At 45.3% G+C, this 19,974-nt stretch overlaps 6 protein-coding genes across 7 annotated transcripts; 5 read left to right on the plus strand and 1 right to left on the minus strand.

Moving 5' to 3' along the window:
• The first annotated feature begins 2,070 nt into the window (after positions 1–2,070).
• LOC119553777 (adult-specific cuticular protein ACP-22) lies at positions 2,071–6,415 on the plus strand. 2 transcript variants are annotated; one of them, XM_037864384.1, is made up of 3 exons: positions 2,071–2,219; positions 4,880–5,116; positions 5,440–6,415. In XM_037864384.1, exons 1-3 carry the CDS (start codon positions 2,202–2,204, stop codon positions 5,674–5,676), a joined length of 492 nt encoding a protein of 163 aa, XP_037720312.1. In that variant the 5' UTR covers positions 2,071–2,201; the 3' UTR covers positions 5,677–6,415. The 2 variants fall into 2 exon arrangements, with proteins under 2 accessions (XP_037720312.1, XP_037720313.1); XM_037864385.1 differs by lacking the exon at positions 2,071–2,219 and adding an exon at positions 3,915–3,993 and having other exon boundaries at positions 5,440–6,408.
• A 153-nt stretch (positions 6,416–6,568) lies between these two features.
• On the plus strand, positions 6,569–7,747 carry LOC119553775 (peroxisome biogenesis factor 2). The gene is made up of 4 exons (XM_037864382.1): positions 6,569–6,728; positions 6,793–6,870; positions 6,927–7,358; positions 7,413–7,747. The coding sequence occupies exons 1-4, from the start codon at positions 6,690–6,692 to the stop codon at positions 7,725–7,727; spliced, it is 864 nt and encodes a 287-aa protein (XP_037720310.1). The 5' UTR covers positions 6,569–6,689; the 3' UTR covers positions 7,728–7,747.
• A 136-nt stretch (positions 7,748–7,883) lies between these two features.
• Positions 7,884–11,960, plus strand: LOC119553064 (DNA primase small subunit). The gene is made up of 3 exons (XM_037863190.1): positions 7,884–8,050; positions 10,518–10,686; positions 10,748–11,960. Exons 2-3 carry the CDS (start codon positions 10,527–10,529, stop codon positions 11,902–11,904), a joined length of 1,317 nt encoding a protein of 438 aa, XP_037719118.1. The 5' UTR covers positions 7,884–8,050; positions 10,518–10,526; the 3' UTR covers positions 11,905–11,960.
• On the plus strand, positions 8,345–10,378 carry LOC119553063 (UPF0183 protein CG7083). Its single transcript, XM_037863189.1, has 2 exons — positions 8,345–8,640; positions 8,703–10,378. The coding sequence occupies exon 2, from the start codon at positions 8,708–8,710 to the stop codon at positions 10,022–10,024; it is 1,317 nt and encodes a 438-aa protein (XP_037719117.1). The 5' UTR covers positions 8,345–8,640; positions 8,703–8,707; the 3' UTR covers positions 10,025–10,378.
• Positions 11,961–11,970: 10 nt separating the features above from the next.
• Positions 11,971–13,769, minus strand: LOC119553062 (heat shock 70 kDa protein 14). Its single transcript, XM_037863188.1, has one exon. It carries the CDS (start codon positions 13,626–13,628, stop codon positions 12,087–12,089), a length of 1,542 nt encoding a protein of 513 aa, XP_037719116.1. The 5' UTR covers positions 13,629–13,769; the 3' UTR covers positions 11,971–12,086.
• A 378-nt stretch (positions 13,770–14,147) lies between these two features.
• LOC119555052 (rab GTPase-activating protein 1-like) lies at positions 14,148–19,913 on the plus strand. The gene is made up of 9 exons (XM_037866245.1): positions 14,148–15,051; positions 15,351–15,629; positions 15,832–16,015; positions 16,079–16,266; positions 16,334–17,430; positions 17,485–17,673; positions 17,741–18,460; positions 18,522–18,974; positions 19,375–19,913. The coding sequence occupies exons 1-9, from the start codon at positions 14,742–14,744 to the stop codon at positions 19,540–19,542; spliced, it is 3,588 nt and encodes a 1,195-aa protein (XP_037722173.1). The 5' UTR covers positions 14,148–14,741; the 3' UTR covers positions 19,543–19,913.
• Positions 19,914–19,974: the final 61 nt, after the last annotated feature.

Consider the following 19,974-nt stretch of genomic DNA (forward strand, 5'->3'; position numbering starts at 1 on the left):
AAATTATTAAAAATATAGTGTTTAATATTACGAAAAAAAAAAAACATTTATTTTTTTCATTTAAAAAATATTTAGAAAATAGATAGGTAAGAATATTGCCATAAATAATAAAATATTTTATATTTACTTTAAAAAAACAGATACTTTAATCTTAAATATTATTTTAATGTTTTTATGATATAAATTATTAATTAAAAATTAAATAAAACATTTTATAAAATATTTTGAATTACAATTAAAAAGCATTTATTCGGTAACCCTCCAACACCCAAGATTACTTAGATACCTAATAAATTAAAACCAAATTGATTAACTTTTTAAATACCATTTTTTTCTGTGTGCCAAACTTTTTTCCATTGCTTTGTTTTATTTTGTTTGGCCGATGTCGCAAATGTACACCAGAAATAGCTATAGCTTTTGCTTGGCCGCGGCAGCAGGAGCACTTCAACTACTTTTGGCCAAGTTAATGCATGTACTAAATGTCTAACGGTAAATATGAGTTACTAGGTAATTGCTTGGTCTGCTTACCTGCAGCTGTTACATGCGCGCATGCGCATAACCAACAAAAGCAAAAACAACGTCGCGTTTTGACTTTTCACTTTTGTGAGTGGGAATTGATTGAGTGGCTAAGCGCTGTAGGTAAAAGTAAGCCACATTTAAGCCAGGCCAAGCCAAACAAAAAAAACGCGAATCTAAACTATAGCTAACCAAAAGACTCACACCTGCTGTCCAGCAAATGGCAAGCAAAATTAAAATGTTGTGTGGAATTGCAACGACAACGGGCAAAAATACAAATTTTTGATTCGAGATAACTAGCAGCAAAATCGACAAAGGAAATGTTGCATTTCACATGCCAAAAATGGGGGAAATGTCTTTATAAATATTTAAAGTATATATATAGCTTGTTAATATAATAATTTAAATTAGGCATGCAGAAAGAATTGCTAATTTCAAAGTTTATTTAAAAAATTCACTTTGCCATTTCCCACTAAACAATGAAATCCAAGGTTAGGGAATCCATAGTATTTATTTCCACTACTTTTCAAACCCATAACAAATGTATTTATTTATGGATTAGAATGCATGCTTGACTATTTCTATATTTTATAAAAAATATGATTTTCATATTCATTTGGAGCAATGAAGCTGATGTGGATGGTGATGATCGCCCTTCTGGGCATGACGGTCCTAGTGGACGGAACAGCTGCGCGTCCCAGAAGAGGTCCAAGGCGCCACAAACACTAAAATCCTTACTGCATAAGAATATTTCCATTCTGAAATGCATTAAAATTCCTTAAAGCATTTCAGCGGTGTTTTTAAATAAAAACAAGAATATGTGTGAAAAAATATGTTCTTTACTCCTTAAATTAAATTAAAAGCCACCCAATTGTTAATGATTATCATTAAGTTCCTTAGAAGTATTGTGAAAGTTTAGAAAATAAATTTCAATCCAACTTCTGGGTTTTTAAATATGTGTGACTGCTTAAAATGGAGAGTTTTTAAATGGGTTTTAATTAAACTGAAGCTCTTTAAATTAAAAGAAAACCTCTTGGGATATTTAATGTACCCTCCTTGAAATAGCCTCCAGATCGGAGCTGCAAATTGTATCAGCAATGCGTTCAATTTACGGCGCTTCGTCGAATTGCCAAACGCTGCGGCAGATACACTGTGGTACGTGACTGTATGTGCAGTTGGAATGCCACAGAGGCGACTGGAGCCGTGTGTCGAGTGTGGCATGTTGACTTGCGTTATTTTTTCCACCTGCCGCAACGCCAACGCTCCGAGGAGAGATACTAAGAAAAACAGGAGACGTACATAGACCCCAAATCGTGGGTCATAATTAAGCATTTATTTTATTTGCCATATTTCTTGTGCTGCTTCGGGATTTGCGGTGGATTGGATTGGTAATCATCGTGAAAAAATGTTTGTTTTTATCTGCTGCTTTTCTGTTTGTCATGTCTGGCAATGTTGTCAAACGTTGTCGACCATAATATAGCAATTAAAACTGTGCCTGTATTTAAGAGTACAACAACCCGATGTCATTCGTTTCGTTTTGGCTCGATTGGATGGGATTGGATTGGATCTGCGGCAGATCGGCCAAAGAGCCTGTGAATCGGGTCTATGCAAAGTGTTTTCGAGTTATTGGCAAACAACTTCCCGATGAACTAGATTACCATGATGGGAATAAGTTGAAAGAGTGGATGATGGGCAGAAATTCGGTGAGAAATTGTTGATAAAATTTCCAGGAATTTCTTTAATGCAGTGGGAAAGTATTAGGATTTTCCTTTCAACTTTAAAATTAACCTTAATACAGATTTCTCATAAATGATAAATATAAGGGATTTAAAGCATGTCTAAAAAGTACAGAAATATTTTATATATATTTAACTTAAATCTAGGCATACATAAGATTCTTTAATTTTCCAGGAATTCTCAGAAACTAGAACCAATCCAATATATACGTTTTAATTCTAACTAATTGCCGTTACTACTACATATTACACTCAAACTCTGTCAACAGAAAAAACAAAGCACCTACATATGTGTCACTTAAATGCATTTAACAAAACGATTGTCTCAACCTTCGAGGTGAGAACCCTCAATTCACAAAATTCCACGCTTCGCTGCCTAATTAGCGCCAACCAACTGCAATTGACAAAAACGAAAAAAATGGTTAATTTTCCCCTAACGCAATTGTGGCACTTAACTTTGAAGTACAGGCCAGCCCAAGTATGTGGGACCCCCAAAACGAGCTGAGAATAAAACTTCTGTTTTATGCCCGAACAATTAAATATTACAAAATTGCCTTTATTGGGCCAGCCTCAGCCTGCAGTCCCAATTCAATTTACCATTTACCATTTTAGATTTACGAAAATCAGCGCACTAAAAGTAAACGATTAACCGGAGGCTAGCCGCAATAGAAGGTTGCCCCAAAAGTTGCCCAGCAGCAGCCACGAAAATCATCAGGCCAAAAATTGGGTCAAACTGCGTTTAATGAGCGTACTTGCAGAGCAACCAGCTACCAACAATGCAATGCAAATAGGCTGGTAGTTGGCCAAAGCGAAAATACCGAAATATTATTAACAAACTTCGGAGAGGGGCTGTCAGCGAGGTTGCTGCAATGTTGCAACTGTCGATCGGCAACGGCGATGACGACTTATCAACGCCATCGCATGCGTCACTAATGACACACAAAGAGTCCTGGACAACAAACACTGCAAATAAAATCAATCAGGAACTTACTAAATCTGTTTTAAGTGTATGAACCAATTTTATTTATTTCTGGAAATGTATACATTTTTTTCAAAGATTTTAGAAAGGCCTTGGATTTTTTTGGAAATTCTTTGAAAACAAATGGTTCCAACTTATAAAAACGATAATTTAATAATAGTCGATATTTTAACTATATGTACCTATACACTATGATTTATAATTTAATGTGCTTATGAAACCATTGTCTATAACATATTATTTGAAAGGACTGTTATTATAGACCAGCAGAAAGGTAGTCAAGAAAACAGTGCACTATTATGTTTTTGAATATTTAATAAGATTTATAATGACAGTACTGCTATGTAACAATTACTTCACTGTTTTGGTTTTTTTCTAAATTAGGTGATTAAGAGATTTTTGATTCGTTTTTCCAACCTTTATCCTGAGTGCAATGGGGCAGCAAATATCAAACCCCAAACAATGGCAAGCAGCAACCACATCTAAACTGTTTTACATTTGGCTCAAGAGAAGCTCCGCTCACCAAAGACGGCGACGTCGCTGCTCGGACCACCGCTGCTTGAACCACCGATATGCCAAGCCACCTATCTACCTATTCCCCGAACCACCGCCGACAACCGATTCACTTTCTTCCTAACCATATAAAAGCAGCGCATTTTCGTTGCAACCACATTATTCAGTGGTGAAAAGTCGTTGCGTGCAGTCATCCAGTGATCTCCAAACAAATCGCGAACTTAAATTCAAACCAAAATGGCCTTTAAGGTGAGCAGCAACAGCCAAGGATTAAGGATATCGAATGTGAACAATAAACTGTACAACCAATTATCCTAAAGGATATACTAAAACATTCAGTGTATCAAGTGATATCTGAAAAGCATGTGAATTGGTGGTGAATGAAGTTAAAAGTGTATCACCGAAATAGCAGCGATCGTTAAAAGGATATTAGTTTCAGGATGTGATATTATTTTTTATAGTTTAAAAGATTAATAATTTCTAAGGTCAAAATGAAGATTTTGAATATTTGTAATCATCATTTTCTATATCAAAAACAAAAAAATAAAAATAATTTTCAAAAAGGATCGTAAGCTAAGAGTTCTTAGAAAAAAAAATGTATTAGATTTCCTAGCTAATATGTGTTTATACATTATAAAGTAAATGTCATCAGGATCTTAAAAAACCACCCAAAATCAATTAATCCAAAGCCTACAACCACAAATATACTATTATTCGGACAAAAACCTCTCTTAAGGCTAATCTTTTTAGTAAATAGCAAAAACAGCTTAAGTAGTTGCGTTGGTTAAACAAGACTCCCTCTGAGTTAACCAACATATTAACAGTCAGCCAGTAAACCACAAAAGAAACCACTAAACGTAAATCCAAACAAAAGCGGCAGTCAACCAAAGCAAACACTTGATTATGAATTCATTAAGACCAGCCAAAGGAAAACCTCAGAAATTTGCCTTATAAGCAGCCATTACATGGATAGCGACAGTCGGTAGCCAGCATACATATGCCCCTCACTTTCCCGCCCACTTAGTGTGGCCACCGCTAATTGCGGCACTTGCAACTCCACAGCCCGCCGACGGAAACAATTAGTCTAGGTCTGAGCCCTGTTGTTAATTATGCCCCCAACTATCTGATCTTGCAGTATCTGATCTTCGCCTCGGCCCTGTGCCTGAGCCTCGCCTATCCGCTGGAGCACCAGTATTACCAGGAGAGCCACGGCTACGAGCACCTGGCCCACCACGAGTCGGAGCCCGCCCACGAGTACGGACACCACGATATCGAGCGCATCTCGTTGGGCGAGGAGCACGGCCACCACGAAGCTGAGCCCCACTACGAGACCCACGAATCCCACGGACATGATGAACATGTGGACTACTATGTGAGTTTAGACAGAAAGAGAAATAAGACCAATACTATACGAATATTATTTAAACAAACTAATCTAACTAAAGTGTTCCAAAATACTAATAACTTTATTTTTTTTGAAAAGATCTTTACTGTTTATGTAATCAAAGCTTATATTAAATACTATAAACTTTAATATATAGACTACTTGCCAAACTTATAAAGAAATTTAGCACTGCTTTTAAAACATCCAAAATTAAGAAATTCAAATCAATATGATCCGTTCTGTAAACCAGCCTAGTTTCATAAACAGATCTTGAGAAATAAAAATAATATTTCTTGTCGTAACTTTCACAGGCTCCTCCCAAGTACGCCTTCAAGTACGGAGTGAATGACTTCCACACCGGAGACGTGAAGTCCCAGCACGAGACCCGCGATGGCGACACCGTCAAGGGCCAGTACTCCCTGGTGGAGCCCGATGGTTCCATCCGCACCGTGGACTACACCGCCGACAAGCACAATGGCTTCAACGCCGTGGTCCACAAGACCGCCCCAGTGCACCATCACGAGGAAGTGCACGAGCACCACTACTAAGCCAGGTCTCGCTGCGCACTAGAGTTAGCCAAATTGCTCACTAGCCGGAAGTAGGAGAAGGATTATGAGGATTAGGAGGAGGGACAAGCATATCCACATCGCTCGACCATGGAATCAGCTTCATATCTCGTAATTAGGACATCAGCACACACCCTGGCCAAGGACCACAATCGGGATCTCTTGACCCAGATGTGTCCGTGACCATTTCATTAACATTTTGTATATTGTATTTTATTCTGTGATAGCGAATAATTTCTACGTGCATCTTCCGCTTTCAACTGATCCTTAGTCACTACCTGCTCAGACGAATTTACCAATCACACTCGACTGTAAACTATAAACTGTAATCTTTAATCTATAATCTGTAATGTAAACTTATGTCTTCTCGTATAACTTGCTACAGAGATCGAACGAACGAAATGTAAATTGTGTAATAAAGTGTGAATTATGTACTTTTTATAAAATCAAAACCCACCCGACCACTGACCATAATTTTTGCAGCCGGGGCCAATCATTGAACTTGTACTCCTCAAACAAATGGCCAAATGTCTCAACTGACCAACTGGTTTGTGCGTTTTCAGACGAAAAAGGCAGTATTCCCACAAATCAACAGACGTCGTTAGTCACATTTTCCGGCTCAAAAACGAGTTCTTTGATTCGTTTTGCTTTGTTTTCTTTGGAATTACATAAGTCGTATTTGAAAAGTTGGTCGAAAATGCTTCCTAAATGTCTAAAAAACCAGGAGTTTCTTTAGGCTGTCGGGGTGATTGATATATTAGTTGTTTTTGATTACAAATAAATTAGAAAACGAATGTCTATATTCAGCTGACTAGTTCAAAATTAAGCGGTCTTTAAAAGTTAGTTAGCCAGCACTGAAGAAACATATCGATAGTGGAAAGTGAATTGCCGTTATAAATGACATCTCTACTAAATTGTTGATAAGAAAGGGCAGAGTACAGATAAATAAATAAAATATCAATGGTAAGCTAGCCCAAGGCAGGAATATAAACGAAATGGTGGAGAAAAACAAATATGTACCACGTGTGAATCAGGTGAGCTAAAAATAGTGATATTCATGAATTGAAAGAAGGGAAATAAGATATGTTTACCTTCTAGATAGATGCCATCTATCTGAACAAGGACATTACCCGCCTGATACGGGATAATTTGCTGGAGAACCTGCAGGCCATCTCGGTGAGTACATGGCTAACACCATATTTGACTTAATATAAAATAATAACAAACCTCAGCCCGTTCTGTTCATCAAAATCCAACCGGAGCTGGATTTGATAATACAATCCGCCATTTGGTTTGGATCCGTTGGCAAGCGGTGCTCCACTTTTGGACAGCAGCTTCTGGTCCTGGCGTATGATGCCGAGAAGCTGACCGTCTCGCGGTTGGTGCTCCACTTCGTCCTGACCGTCCTGCCGGGTTATGTGAAGAGCTGGGAGGAGAGGCGTCTGACCAGGCGGGTGGAGTGGTTCAGCCAGGCAATTACATGGGCGGAGAACAGTGCCCTGGTGCTGAACATCCTCAATTACTTTCGGTTCCTGAAGACGGGCCGGAAACCCACGCTGGTGGACTTCCTTTTGGGATTGGACTACATTAGTCTGAGGAACAATCAGAGGAGAGACATAGGCTACAAGTACCTGACGAGGGAGTTGCTCTGGGGAGGATTTATGGTGGGTTTCAGACAAGTCTATCATTATTCTTCTATATATTGCTGATTATTACAGGAAATCCTTGGCCTGGTACTGCCCATCATCAACTTTCGAAAGCTGCAACGAGTGTTTAAATCCTCGGCCTTTGGACAGGCGATATCCGGACCCCGGTTGGAGGCTGGAGGAGATGGTGTGCCGTTCCTGGCCCCGCAGATGACCCTGAGCACCACCTGCACCTTCTGCGGGGAGCGACCCACGTTGCCCCACCACATGGACTGTGGCCACATCTATTGTTATTATTGTCTGAGCGCCAATCTTTTAACGGACGCCAGTTTTGTCTGTCCCAAATGCGGTCATACGTGTCCTGAAGGTGGAATCCAAAGTGTCTAATACATAGGAATATTGTTGAAGTGATGGTTTTATATGTCTTTTTTAGATTTAAGCGAAAATTGGGCTGTAATAAACAAAAATATTCCATATTGCGCCAAATGTCTGAAACTTTAGTTTACCAACACTAAATCTGTAGTGTTGGTAGTCGTCGAAAACCAGATGTTATTTACAGGCACGGTGCTGGGAGTCGTCTGACAAAAACTCGAAGTGCTGACTAATTAAACGTTATTAAAAAGCTGAAAGTAGTTTAAGTGAAGCGTTAACCTTGTTGGAACCAGTAAAAGCTGTGGACTCAATATAAACATTCCAATTAAAACCAAAAAGTAAGTTTAAAAACTCAATTTGACCAACGTAAAAAAAGCGCGCGAAAATATAGCAACAGCTGTTGCTTGCTCAACCAGCGTTGCCACCTGGGGTGAATAAATTAAGCAATTACATGAAATATTTTTTAAGTAGCTTTGTTAACTATGTTATTCACTTATTAAGTTGGCAGTACTAATATTTAGTTTACAAATAGTATTACTTAAGTGTTAAAACCACACCCCATTTGTTTTGCAATTTCGCAAATCAGCTGCCCGCGTCGGTCTGGCAACGCCATTACTTTGTTATTATCTCATTTTTTCTGCTGCGCATTTCGCCTTTGTCCGAATTTTTAGAAGAAAACAATACCATTTATTGCTGCGCCAAAAGGCACGACAAGTAGTTGAACACCCAAAAATTAAACATAATCACGGACATTGCGTAATTGCATAAAAATAAACAAAGGTGTAAGAATATTAAACCCAAGAACTCGAGAGCAAACAATTGAAAAACAGAAAGTGCTGAAATAATAGCACCAAATACACTTGGCCACCAATTGCGTATATATTTGTTTAAATATATTCGCGAACCGCAGCTGATTTCACATATCAAGGTCAGTAGGTTGGCGATCCACGGGCGCAGAACAATAACAAGCAAAGATCGTTTGAAAAACAGGCAAAATGCTCGACCTGGAGATCCTGCCGGAGAACTCCTTGGGCTGCGATGCCTGGGAGTTCGTGCTAGGCATGCACTTCTCGCAGGCCATCGCTATCATCCAGTCGCAGGTGGGCATCATCAAGGGAGTCCAGGTCCTGTACTCCGACACCAATCCCCTGGGCGTGGACATCATCATCAACCTGCCGCAGGATGGCGTTCGCCTGATCTTCGATCCCGTCATCCAGCGCCTGAAGACCATTGAGGTTTTTAACATGAAACTGGTGAAGCTGCGCTACGGCGGCGTCTACTTCAACTCCCCGGAGGTGCTGCCCAGCATCGAGCAGATAGAGCACTCCTTCGGAGCCACCCATCCCGGGGTCTACGATGCAGCCAAGCAGCTCTTTGCTCTGCACTTCCGAGGGCTGAGCTTCTACTTCCCCGTGGACAGCAAGCTGCACTCGGGCTATGCCCACGGACTGGGCTCCCTGGTCTTTCTGAATGGCGCCTCGCCCGTTGTGTCCAAGATGTCCCTCTATGCGGGAAGCAATGTGTCGGAGAACAAGGCACCGTCTCTGCCCTTGGCCTGCTATCACCGCCAGATGTACTTGGAATCGGCCACCGTTCTGCGCACCTCGTTTGGTCACACAAAGGGCCTGAAACTGAAGCTCTTTACGGAGGGTTCAGGCAGAGCTTTGGAGCCTCGCCGCCAGTGCTTTACGCGGGAACTGCTCTTTGGCGATAGCTGCGAGGATGTGGCCACCAGTCTGGGAGCACCAAATCGTATATTCTTCAAGAGCGAGGACAAGATGAAGATACACAGCTCGAGTGTCAATCGACAGGCGCAGAGCAAGCGAAGCGACATCTTTTTCAACTACTTCACGCTGGGCATCGATGTGCTGTTCGATGCCAGGACGCAGACCTGCAAAAAGTTCATACTACACACCAACTATCCGGGGCACTTCAACTTCAACATGTACCATCGCTGCGAGTTCCAGTTCCTGCTGCAGGCCGATCACCCCTCGATGAGCGATAGCGGTCACGATCTGGTGACGCCCACGAAGCAAGAACATGTTAACATTAGCGCCTACACGAAGTGGGATGAGATCAGTAGCGCGCTGGCCACCTCAGAGCGGCCAGTGGTGCTGCATCGCGCCAGCTCGACGAACACGGCGAATCCGTTCGGCTCCACCTTCTGCTATGGCTACCAGGACCTAATCTTCGAGGTGATGCCAAACAGCCACATCGCCTCGGTGACGCTCTACAATACGGCGCCGCCCAGGCAGCCAGCTCACTCCTGGCAACAGCACAAGATGCAGGACATCCGCCTCACAGTGGCCTAGATATCTGCGGAATACTGGGTACCCTTCGCTGCTCCATGATGCTGAACCAGGGAACGCCCACGCGTCGTGTTCTAATCTTTAAGCTACAACAATGATCTAACCTAGCCGTAAAGTAGACACATATATTATATAGTAATATATATACTTGATAAAAGTAGATTTCCATCGTAAGCTAAGCAAATCATCGGACGAACTCTCTGACCAGGTTCATTCTGCGGTATTCCATTGTGTTAGCTCGATTCGATTTGTTTCGACCCATAACTGACAATTAATTAGCCTCGTACTTTTAACAATTGCATGTCGTTAATATATTTCAGTACTTTAAGCCTCAATCGTGTATCTCTCTTTGAAAAAGAAAAAAAATCAAAAAAAATATATAAATATAAGGTTTCGACAAGAAGTTTGATGGGTTTTTAATTTTTTAAGACCGGAAGTCTATAAGCATATCCAGTTTCGTTTCTTGAAGTAACTAGAACAAACGTATTTATTTCAGTCCCTTGAAATGCCCGAACAAGCCGCAGATCAGGAGAACCAGGCTCCGCAGCAGCAGACAACAGCTGTGCCCGCTTATAATCCTGAGGTCCTGCAGGACATGCTGCCCGTGTACTACAGGCGCCTCTTTCCCCACCAGCCTTTTTACCGGTGGCTTTCTTATGGGTTGAGTAAGTGCACCCTAGTACAATCCATTTAAATATCCTTTAAAAAAACTTTCATTATTTTCAGCTGAAGAAAACATATTTTGCAATCGTGAGATTTCCTTTACTCTCCAGGACGACATCTACATTCGTTACCTTTGCTTTGAGGACCAAGCTGAGTTCGAAAAGGAGATCTGCTCGAGGAATCCTGTTAAGATCGACATAGGTCCAGTGATGCACATCAAACCCAAGAACCATCGCACAGTTTTTGGCGGACTAACGCCCACGCAACGTGAGCTGGTCTTTGATATTGACATGACGGATTACGACGATGTGCGCACCTGTTGCTCTGGAGCAGGGGTGTGCCTTAAGTGCTGGAAGTTCATGGTGCTGGCTGCCAGGATTTTGGACGTTGCCCTACGGGAGGATTTTGGTTTTGAGCATATTATATGGATTTTCTCTGGTCGGCGAGGTATCCATTGCTGGGTATGCGACCACCAGGCTCGCCACTTGGATGGGCGAGGTCGTTTTTCGGTGGCTGAGTACCTGAACATCATATCGTATGTCAACTTTTCGGGCAGCAACTCACCCAGATGTCCCATGGGGGATCGCCCGCATCACAGTCTAAAGAGAGCCTTGAAAATAGCAGAGCCCATGTTTGAGGAGATCATACTGGAAGATCAGAATCTGTTCGGCACACCAAAGGGAGTTAGCAAGCTAGTAAACATGGTCCACGATGATCCGGCACGGGGCGAGCTGGAATCGTATCTCCAAAAGAATCTGGAGGATGGAGCCCACTCGCGACTGGTGTGGGAGAGCTTCATCAAGTACGCCAACTCCATGAGAACCTCTACGGCAAATGCATGGAGCCGTAAGCTAAAGAACATAGTACAGGAAGTGCAGCTCGGACTGCTCTATCCCCGTTTGGACATCAACGTCACCAGGGGATTCAACCATTTACTGAAGGCCCCGTTCTGTATTCATCCAGCTACGGGAAAGGTTTGTGTTCCATTCAGTGTAAGTGCTGTGGCCAAGTTCGACCCCACCACGGTGCCCACGATCACACAGCTGCTCCACGAAATCAATGCTTTTGATGACAAGAGCAAGAGCTATATGGAGGCCCCGGAAGACAAGAGCCGCATCAAGGATCACAAGAAGACCAGCATGTTCAAGGGTGTTGTGGTCTTTGAGGAGTTTTTGCGCAAACTGGAGCGCAGTCAGAAGTCAGCTACCTTGCAATTTTGAATACTATAATTTCAAAAGATAAGATAATAAAATAAAAATGGTTTAATATTTAAGTATTCACTCGTGTTTTCGTTTGCCGCTTTCGTATTTATCTTTATTTTGTGTTTGTTTTGTAATCATTAGGCTAGCAACAATAAATAGACTAGGCGACAGCGCACAGGATCCGGGTCAAATTCCGGATTTCACATGCAGCGCAGTCGCACCAGCGGCACCACGTTGCCGTCCTTATCGTCCAGGTCCACCTCGACCTCCAGCTGATAGAGCCCATCCTCCGGCGTCGTGCTTTCGGGCAGGCGCGCCAATATCTCGCTCTCTCCAGTGCGCAGCTTAAATGAAGCGGCTCCCTTGCCCTCTTCGTCACCCTTTCCCTCTTCAGATCGAGGCAGTGATATCCTTATCTTGGCGGGCAGAACACTCCCTCTGCCCAGAACCAATTTGGCGTTGGCCTCGTCATTGCCGTGCCAGATGTACAGATCATCCTCGGAAACCACACAGTCGTCATCCTTGAGCAGCTGCTGTTCGAGAGGGTCAATCAAGCAGATGGCTTGGCGGGCGCACCCAATGGCCACCACCTCGTCCGCCGAATGGCTGTTGTGCAGCTTGGCATCCGGAAAGCGGGCTCCCACGGCCGCCTGAAGCTTGGGGATCTGCATGGTGGCGCCCAGCAACACGATGTCATCTATGCTGCTCAGGCTGGGATGCTCCTTTTGGGCCTGCTCAACACACTCGCCCAGCTGCTGGATGAGGTTGTTGATCACCGGCTGGATGAGGCTTTCGAAGCGGGCGCGCGACATCTGGGCATTGAAGTCAACACCGTCCATCAGAGAATCGATATACAATTGCGTGGAGGGCATCGTGGTCAGGATGTGTTTGCAGTTGGCGGCGGCGGTGCGGATTTTGGCCACCGAGCGACGCGACTCGTGTGGATCCAGCTTGTACTTGCGGCGGAATTCCTCGCAGATGAACTGCACCAGGGCCTCGGTGAACTGACGGCCGCCGATGGGGAAGGGTCCGAAAGTGGCCAGCTGAACGAACAGTCCGTTTTGCACGGCATATAAGGCAAAGTCGCTGTACAGGCCACCGCACTTGATGGTCAGCACATGACGGCGCTGTTCCGCCTGCTCCTCCCCGATGCTGTAACCTAGAACGGCGGCTGTGGGCTCGGCGATAATCTGGGCCACGTGGAAGCCTGCGGTTTCGGCTGCTTCCGCTAGCAGTTTGTAGGCCTGGGCAGGATAGTAGCTGGGTATGGAGAGGACGGCAATGGGCGCCTGTTCCCCGTCCGTGTGGTATTGGTGGGCCAGCTCCAGTTCGGCGCGCAGCAGCTCCACCGTCACCTGGTAGGCACTGAGGTCCTTGGTAACGACTCGATCATCTTGGTCCTCCTTTTCGGAGGGTACCGTGTGCTCCATGCGGAACACCAGCTCCTCCTTGTCAAAGTCGCAGGGGATTTCCCGCAGCGCACTGGCCAGCTTCTCCTCCGTGATCTGTTCCTTGGGCTGCAGCAGCTGGAAGCTGTGGGCCACCGCCTGGCGCGGACGCGTGGCCATCTTCTGCTTGGCCGTGAGCCCGCATTCGATTTCCGAGACGCCGTCCCAGAGAAGGCATGCCTGGGACACTCGGTCGCCCTGCTTGTTGGCGATCACCTCCGCCTTGCCGTCCGCGCGCACGTGGGCGATGCACAGCGTGCTGTTGCCAATCTTGATGCCAAATCGCGGCCACATCTTTGGGGAGTCGGATTCGGAGGCGGGAGTACCCGGAATTCAGGAATTATTACACAAAAATGCGACGAACGAACGCGCACGTTTTTTTCCAGCACGCGCGGTAGTGTTGTAGGGCAGCGTATTTGATTATCCAACACTGGCACAGCGTTGGAGATGTCACAATTTCGATAAGCAAGGGCAACGAGTTCAAAACTGTTCTTGGACAAATATTTTTTAATATTTATTTGTTATTAATTTATTTTCTATCCACAGTAGAATGTTTTACAAGTCCATGAAAATTGTTTAATTGATCAGGCATCGAAATGGTACCCAAAAAATGAACTTGACAATTAAGGACAATGTTACTCTAACATTTTTTAATGAAATAAATTAAATATATTTCCTTTATTTAGAAACCCCCATATTTTGAAAATATTCAATCTCCTTGGAACAGTAAGTTACTCAACACTCGTAACAAGTAGTATTGTACAACGCGAGACAGCTGTTCTCTATCGATATCCATAGCTGCCTATCGACCAGCACTAGCTGAAAAATATGTAAACAAAACAGTGGGAAAGTTGCAAGAAAATTGCTGAAAGCCCCACGAAAAACACAACAAAACTGGGTCAAAGCGATGAGATACAGTTCCGAAGAGTGTTGGCCATAAAATAGAAATCACAGTGTGGGCAGAAAACACCTACGGATACCTTAGTTAACGAAAAATCTATAGGAATCCGAAAGCAAAGGCGACTGCAGCAAACTGTTGACCCCGCCGACCCCACCGCCCACCAACCCTAAACACGCCCACCCCCCCGCGAAGTGGGCGCCGTGTGACATACATGCGCGTGTGTGTACGCCCCCAAAAACCCAACAAAACCGTACCGATTCGTCATCGATTTACGGCGGAACCAAGCCAAACAATGCGACTCCGTTGAAAAATTGGACAAATTAAAACCGAAATCTATAAAAAGCGAGTGCGCGGCCTTGGAGTGGAAATTGATTTGTTTACCTGCCCTGAAAATGCGCAATTCATAGGGCTTATGATAAAAGAAAATTAGAACGCACCACTCGCACACAACAAAGAACGAAACCAATTTAGAGTCCCCGGATCTGAGCCAACCTTGAGCGTTCGGAATGGATGATAATCTGAGCACCAAGTCCTCGGAATCCTCGATAACGACCAGCGGGGAGTACGAAATAGTCACGGACAGCAATGTGGCCAGTCCCATGGAGCAGGTGAAGCAGGTGGTGGTCAACCAGGAGAGGATCAAGCCGGAGGTGGCGGGCAAACCACCCACTTCTCTGAGTGCCCTGGCCTTGTCCTCCCCGGAAGCTGGAGGAGATCGGTCACCCACACTGGACATGGCCCACAATCGCAACCTGAGCGACATGCAGCACGAGATGACGGACGCCCTGAGGGATCTGGAGTTGGAACGCGGCGTAGGTGAGTAGAGAACTACAACTGAGAGGGTGGATTGGGTTGCCCCTGGTTCCCTCAACCAAACTCAGTCGCTGCCCAACGCCAGCTGTGCACACATCGTCGCAGTCGCTCCCAAATTGGAACACCCAGCGATTGCTATGTAAGCCCAACCAGCTGCAATCTTATCGGCGCAGAGCCGCAGTGCTACGCTGTCATGGAAACAATCGACAAACAAACCGAATAATACTTTCCTTTAACAAAATTCCGCATAATTCGTTACTTGTTATTGCTCGCCGCGTAATTGACAATTAACATATTTGCAGCTGCCGCTGGGGAGAAGATAGCGCAACGTCTCCCGAGTCACCAGCAAAAGTCCCTAACGCTGCCGCTTACGGGCTCCGGCAGGAGACCTGCCGATCCCGAGATGCGTTTCCCCTGCACCCTGTTCTCGCCCAAGAGCGAGGAGACCCTGGACGATGCCTCCAGCTCGAACAGAGTGGGCCACTCGGTGTTCTACGACTGCATAGACGCCAGTCCCGCCTGCGTGGAGGAGAAGCAGGATGCCATGAAGCCGGAGAAGGGTGATACCACCGACGAGGAGGGTAAGTAGGTCACAAAGTTCAGTTTACATTAGAAAATTCAAATACTTACAAAGTTTTGTATCTATTAAGAGCAATAAACTCAAAAGCTCCTAGTTCACTTTAAAATTTTACACATCTATCACTGAAAACTTAACGAAATAAAATAGGTTGCCTTAACAACCAGTTTGACCTTTCAATTAACAAAGATTCCTCTCTGTCCCAGTTTCAGAGATCGATCAGGGCTGCACCATATTCTCCGGAGTCACCTACCTGGGCGCTGCCAACATCAATGCCCCAAAATCGGAGACGGAGGTCTATCGCATCATGGGTGAACTTAATAGTGGATCCAAATCGGTGGGTCTGAAGATCACCGTCAGCATTCCCAACTGCTCCGATGGCCTGGTGGTGTGAGTAAAGTTTTCACTGCCCCACAAGTGACTCACTGAACGCCCAGAATGCTCCTATTACAGCCTCCACGATGCGGAAAGCAATACGGTTATTGCCACCTATGAGATATCCAGCATAATCTTATACTATCGAGGTCCAGTGGACACCGTGGAGAACGGCTGCTTTGCATTCACTTGGCTGCATGGCGACGCATTGTTCCAGTGCCATGTATTTCGGTGCCATATTCCCGAGGCGGTCAATCAAGTCAGCGGTGAGTCAGTTTATAAACTTAGCCTAAGAGTGATTTCATCCAGTGGTTTGTTTTCAATCCATCGCAGCCTGCTTTCAGAAGGCATTCCAGACCTATCCGCCCAGCATGAGTTGCAGCCTCAATTCGGCCGTCGAGATGGCCAATTCGGTGACCTCGGATTTGAGCGGAAACCCTTTGAATACGGCCGGGTATGAGTTCATAGTGTCATTGGAGATCCGCGAGAGGGTGGCAAAAAACTCATATGCTGCAGTTCCGCGGGATAGGGGATGCTTTAAGCTTAGGGCGAACACAGATAAGGAAGTGTGCATCACAGTCAAACAGACTCCTTCGAATATTCTTCAACCATTGCATATCGAACGATGTTTTGGCGTCCTAGTGGCCCCGGGAAAACTGGTGGTCCAAAAGGACATGCATCTGATTGACATGCACAGCATGGGCTACGTTCCCCCAGGTGGAGCAGTAGTAGCTACCGAATCCGACAGCAACGCGCAGCCAAACTCCGCCTGGCCCTATACCATCCGTGCCGAGTGGAAAGCTCAGGAGAAGGCCTTTGAGCAGTTGAATCTTGAGTCGTCCAAGACCAATCTCACCGTGGCCGTAGACATTGTGATGCGGCGCATCCAGGAACCGGTTAGGTTCGTCATCGAGACCCCAGTGACCATTCAGTCGGCCAGTGAAATGCGTATTATGGACCATTTCATGTCGAAGCGGCCGATGACGTTGCGCTTCTATTTGCACCTCAAGCGCACCGACGAGTCCAACTGGAAAGTGAACAGTATTGACCCTTCGGAGGAGATCACGGAGCAGCCGGGCAACCAGCAGAGCTCCTCGCTGCTCAAGATGGGCATGAATAATCTATCGCGCATTGTGCGCAGTTCGTCCATTGCCTCAATTGAGGATGATTGCCCCTCGGATTACAGCAGCGATGGGGATGAGCCGCTGCTTAGTGGCACTGGTGAAGTGTCCAAGGATTGCTCGCAGGACACACTGGACGAGTGGGATCCCATCCTGCGGGAGTGGGACGGCGAGAAGAGGCCGAAGAACTTGGCGCCCTTGGTTCGCCTTGGAGTTCCGGAGGCGCTGCGTGAAAAGATCTGGCAGAAACTGGCCAATGTTGAGGGCAAGTTGGAGATGAATGACATGTACAAGATCCTAATCACCAAAGTAAGTGGTTAGCTGTTCCTTATCGAACAAATTTAATGAAATATTTGCTTGCAGGAAACCAAATGTGAGACCGTTATCCAAAGGGACATCCATCGCACTTTCCCGGCGCACAAATGCTTCAAAGAGACAGGTGGCTCTGGTCAGGACGCTCTTTTCAAGGTGTCCAAGGCGTATGCGGTTCATGACAGTGAGGTCGGCTATTGCCAGGGTCTAAGTTTTATTGCGGCCAGTCTGCTGCTTCATGTGAGTGATTAAGAAAGTATATGGCTATATACAAAGTATATTAACATCTTAAAAACCCTTTTTCCAGATGCCCGAGGAGGATGCGTTCTGTGTCCTGGTGGCCCTAATGTATGACTACGGGCTGCGCGATCTCTACAAGGCGGGCTTCGAAGTCCTTTACTTGCGTCTCTACCAACTGGAGCGTTTGATCAAGGACCAGCTGCCCAAGCTGCACGAGCACTTCACAGCCTGCGGTATTGAGACGCACATGTACGCCTCCCAGTGGTTCCTAACCTTGTATACAGCCCGATTCCCGCTGTGCTTCGTGTTCCACGTACTGGATGTTTTCTTGCTGGACGGACTACCTGTGCTCTTCCAGGTGGCCGTCACCCTGCTGTCAATCTGCGAATCGGATTTGCGACAGCTTGATTTTGAGGGCATTCTCAAGTATTTCCGCGTAACGTTGCCAAAGAAGTGCCGCAGCTCCAGCCAGGCACGCAAGGTGATGAAACAGGCCTGCGAGCGAAAGATTAAAAAGCTGAAGCAGTACGAGGAGGAGTTCCTGCTGAAAAAACAACACAAGGAGCGTCTGGAGAAGGAGGCGCAGATCTATGAGAACCGCTTTGGCGAGGAGAGGCGCAAGATGCAGGCCGACATTGATGCGCTCAATAAACAGCTTATCTCCGCCAAGGAGCGAGCTGTGGAGAAGGAGAAAAAGCACACAGGCATTATTCAGGAATACAAACAAATCATTCAGCGCCAGGAACAGGACATGAACACGCTCAGCGAGACTCTGGGCAAAGTGATGGTAGGTGCTCAAGAAAAGACATTCCTCACTTTAGAGTATTCATTCCCCCCTTTACTTTCAGCACATGGTTTCCAACTGCCAGGATTGCCAGCAACAGATCGACGCCAGCAATGACAACGCCAAGTCAGATGGCGGCAACACTAGGCGGCAAACAGATGCCATGCGGAATGCCAATGAGCACCCACTGGGTCCGCTTGATCCGCTCAACGCCGCCTCGCAGCGCATCCGTGAACTGGAGTTGGAGTTGGCCCAGGCAAAACTTGCTCAGGTGGAGGCGGAATGCAAGAACCAGGACCTTAACCATCAGTTAAGCAATACGCTCAGTGAACTGCAGACGAACCGCAATAGCTGGCAGCCTTGGCTATCGAAGACCTTCAACTCGCTGCAGGAGAAAGTAACCACGCGCGGTGGCCAACGGGATAATGGCAGTGGCGGACCGACCCCCACATTCCAGTCCTACATGGGCCAGGCGCCCACGACCCTCAGCGAGGCCAGCTCCCCCAGCGGCAACCAGGTAACTTAGGGACCAGTGATCCGGCCAACTATCTGATATTTTTTCAGTTCAGTATATTAAGTTTGTGTATGTATGATTTCTATAATTAAGATGTGGGTAACCAGCCCGAGAGCTGAGCTCCAAGAATGTTGTCGAAATTCTTTAAGCTCTCTGGGAGTACCCAACCATTACTTATCATTGTATAATTTAAACACTCGCTAGCCCTCACACACCATGACATACACATATGAAGAATCTTTATTTAGTCGACTCTTCGCAGGCATTGAACCTTTAGCTGTTTCTGTTAGCTCCCATGCTTATGATTTTATTGATATTTTGCGTTGCAAATAAAACCCCGTTACCTATATATAGTATAGTATACTAAATCCAATTTTGTTGATCCGTCTGGATGGCTGCCCAGGAGTACAAGACCTTTGCATTTGCCTCGGTGGGAGGGTCACCCAAGTTGCCCAGCAAATTCCAGGCCACCAAGCTACGAAACAGCATCGACAGTCTGCGCAATATAGTGGTGCCCCTGGACACGGGCAAATCCCTCGCCGAGAATCTCAAACAGCAGTTGCAACAGTAGGATCCGCAGTCCGGAAAACACACAGATACAACGTAGGTGGATCTGGATAGCAGGCAGACCTACGGCATTGACTACGCCTTGGTATTATTTATCATATTCGTCTATATATACATATACAAATGTGCATTTTGATTTCCATATATACGCGAGAAATAGATTTTTATTATTTTGCACCTTTGAGGCACCCGAAAGTCAGTGTTTGTCAAGATGTGCCCTTGATCAGTTGGTGGATGGGTGTGAATCTCAGAGGACTTGGGCGGGGGAGCTTTGTTGTTGTTTTATGCCCTGATCTGGGGCACAGTTTGACCTGCACTGACTATTGCTACACGTATAACGCTATAAATGAATAAAGTAACCAATTAAAAGCTAAATAAATATTTATTTTACGCTGTGGTATATATAATATAGAATACAAACGTAGAAACCTATTCC

Source organism: Drosophila subpulchrella, chromosome 3L, assembly GCF_014743375.2.
Source record: "Drosophila subpulchrella strain 33 F10 #4 breed RU33 chromosome 3L, RU_Dsub_v1.1 Primary Assembly, whole genome shotgun sequence".
NCBI lineage: Eukaryota > Metazoa > Arthropoda > Insecta > Diptera > Drosophilidae > Drosophila > Drosophila subpulchrella.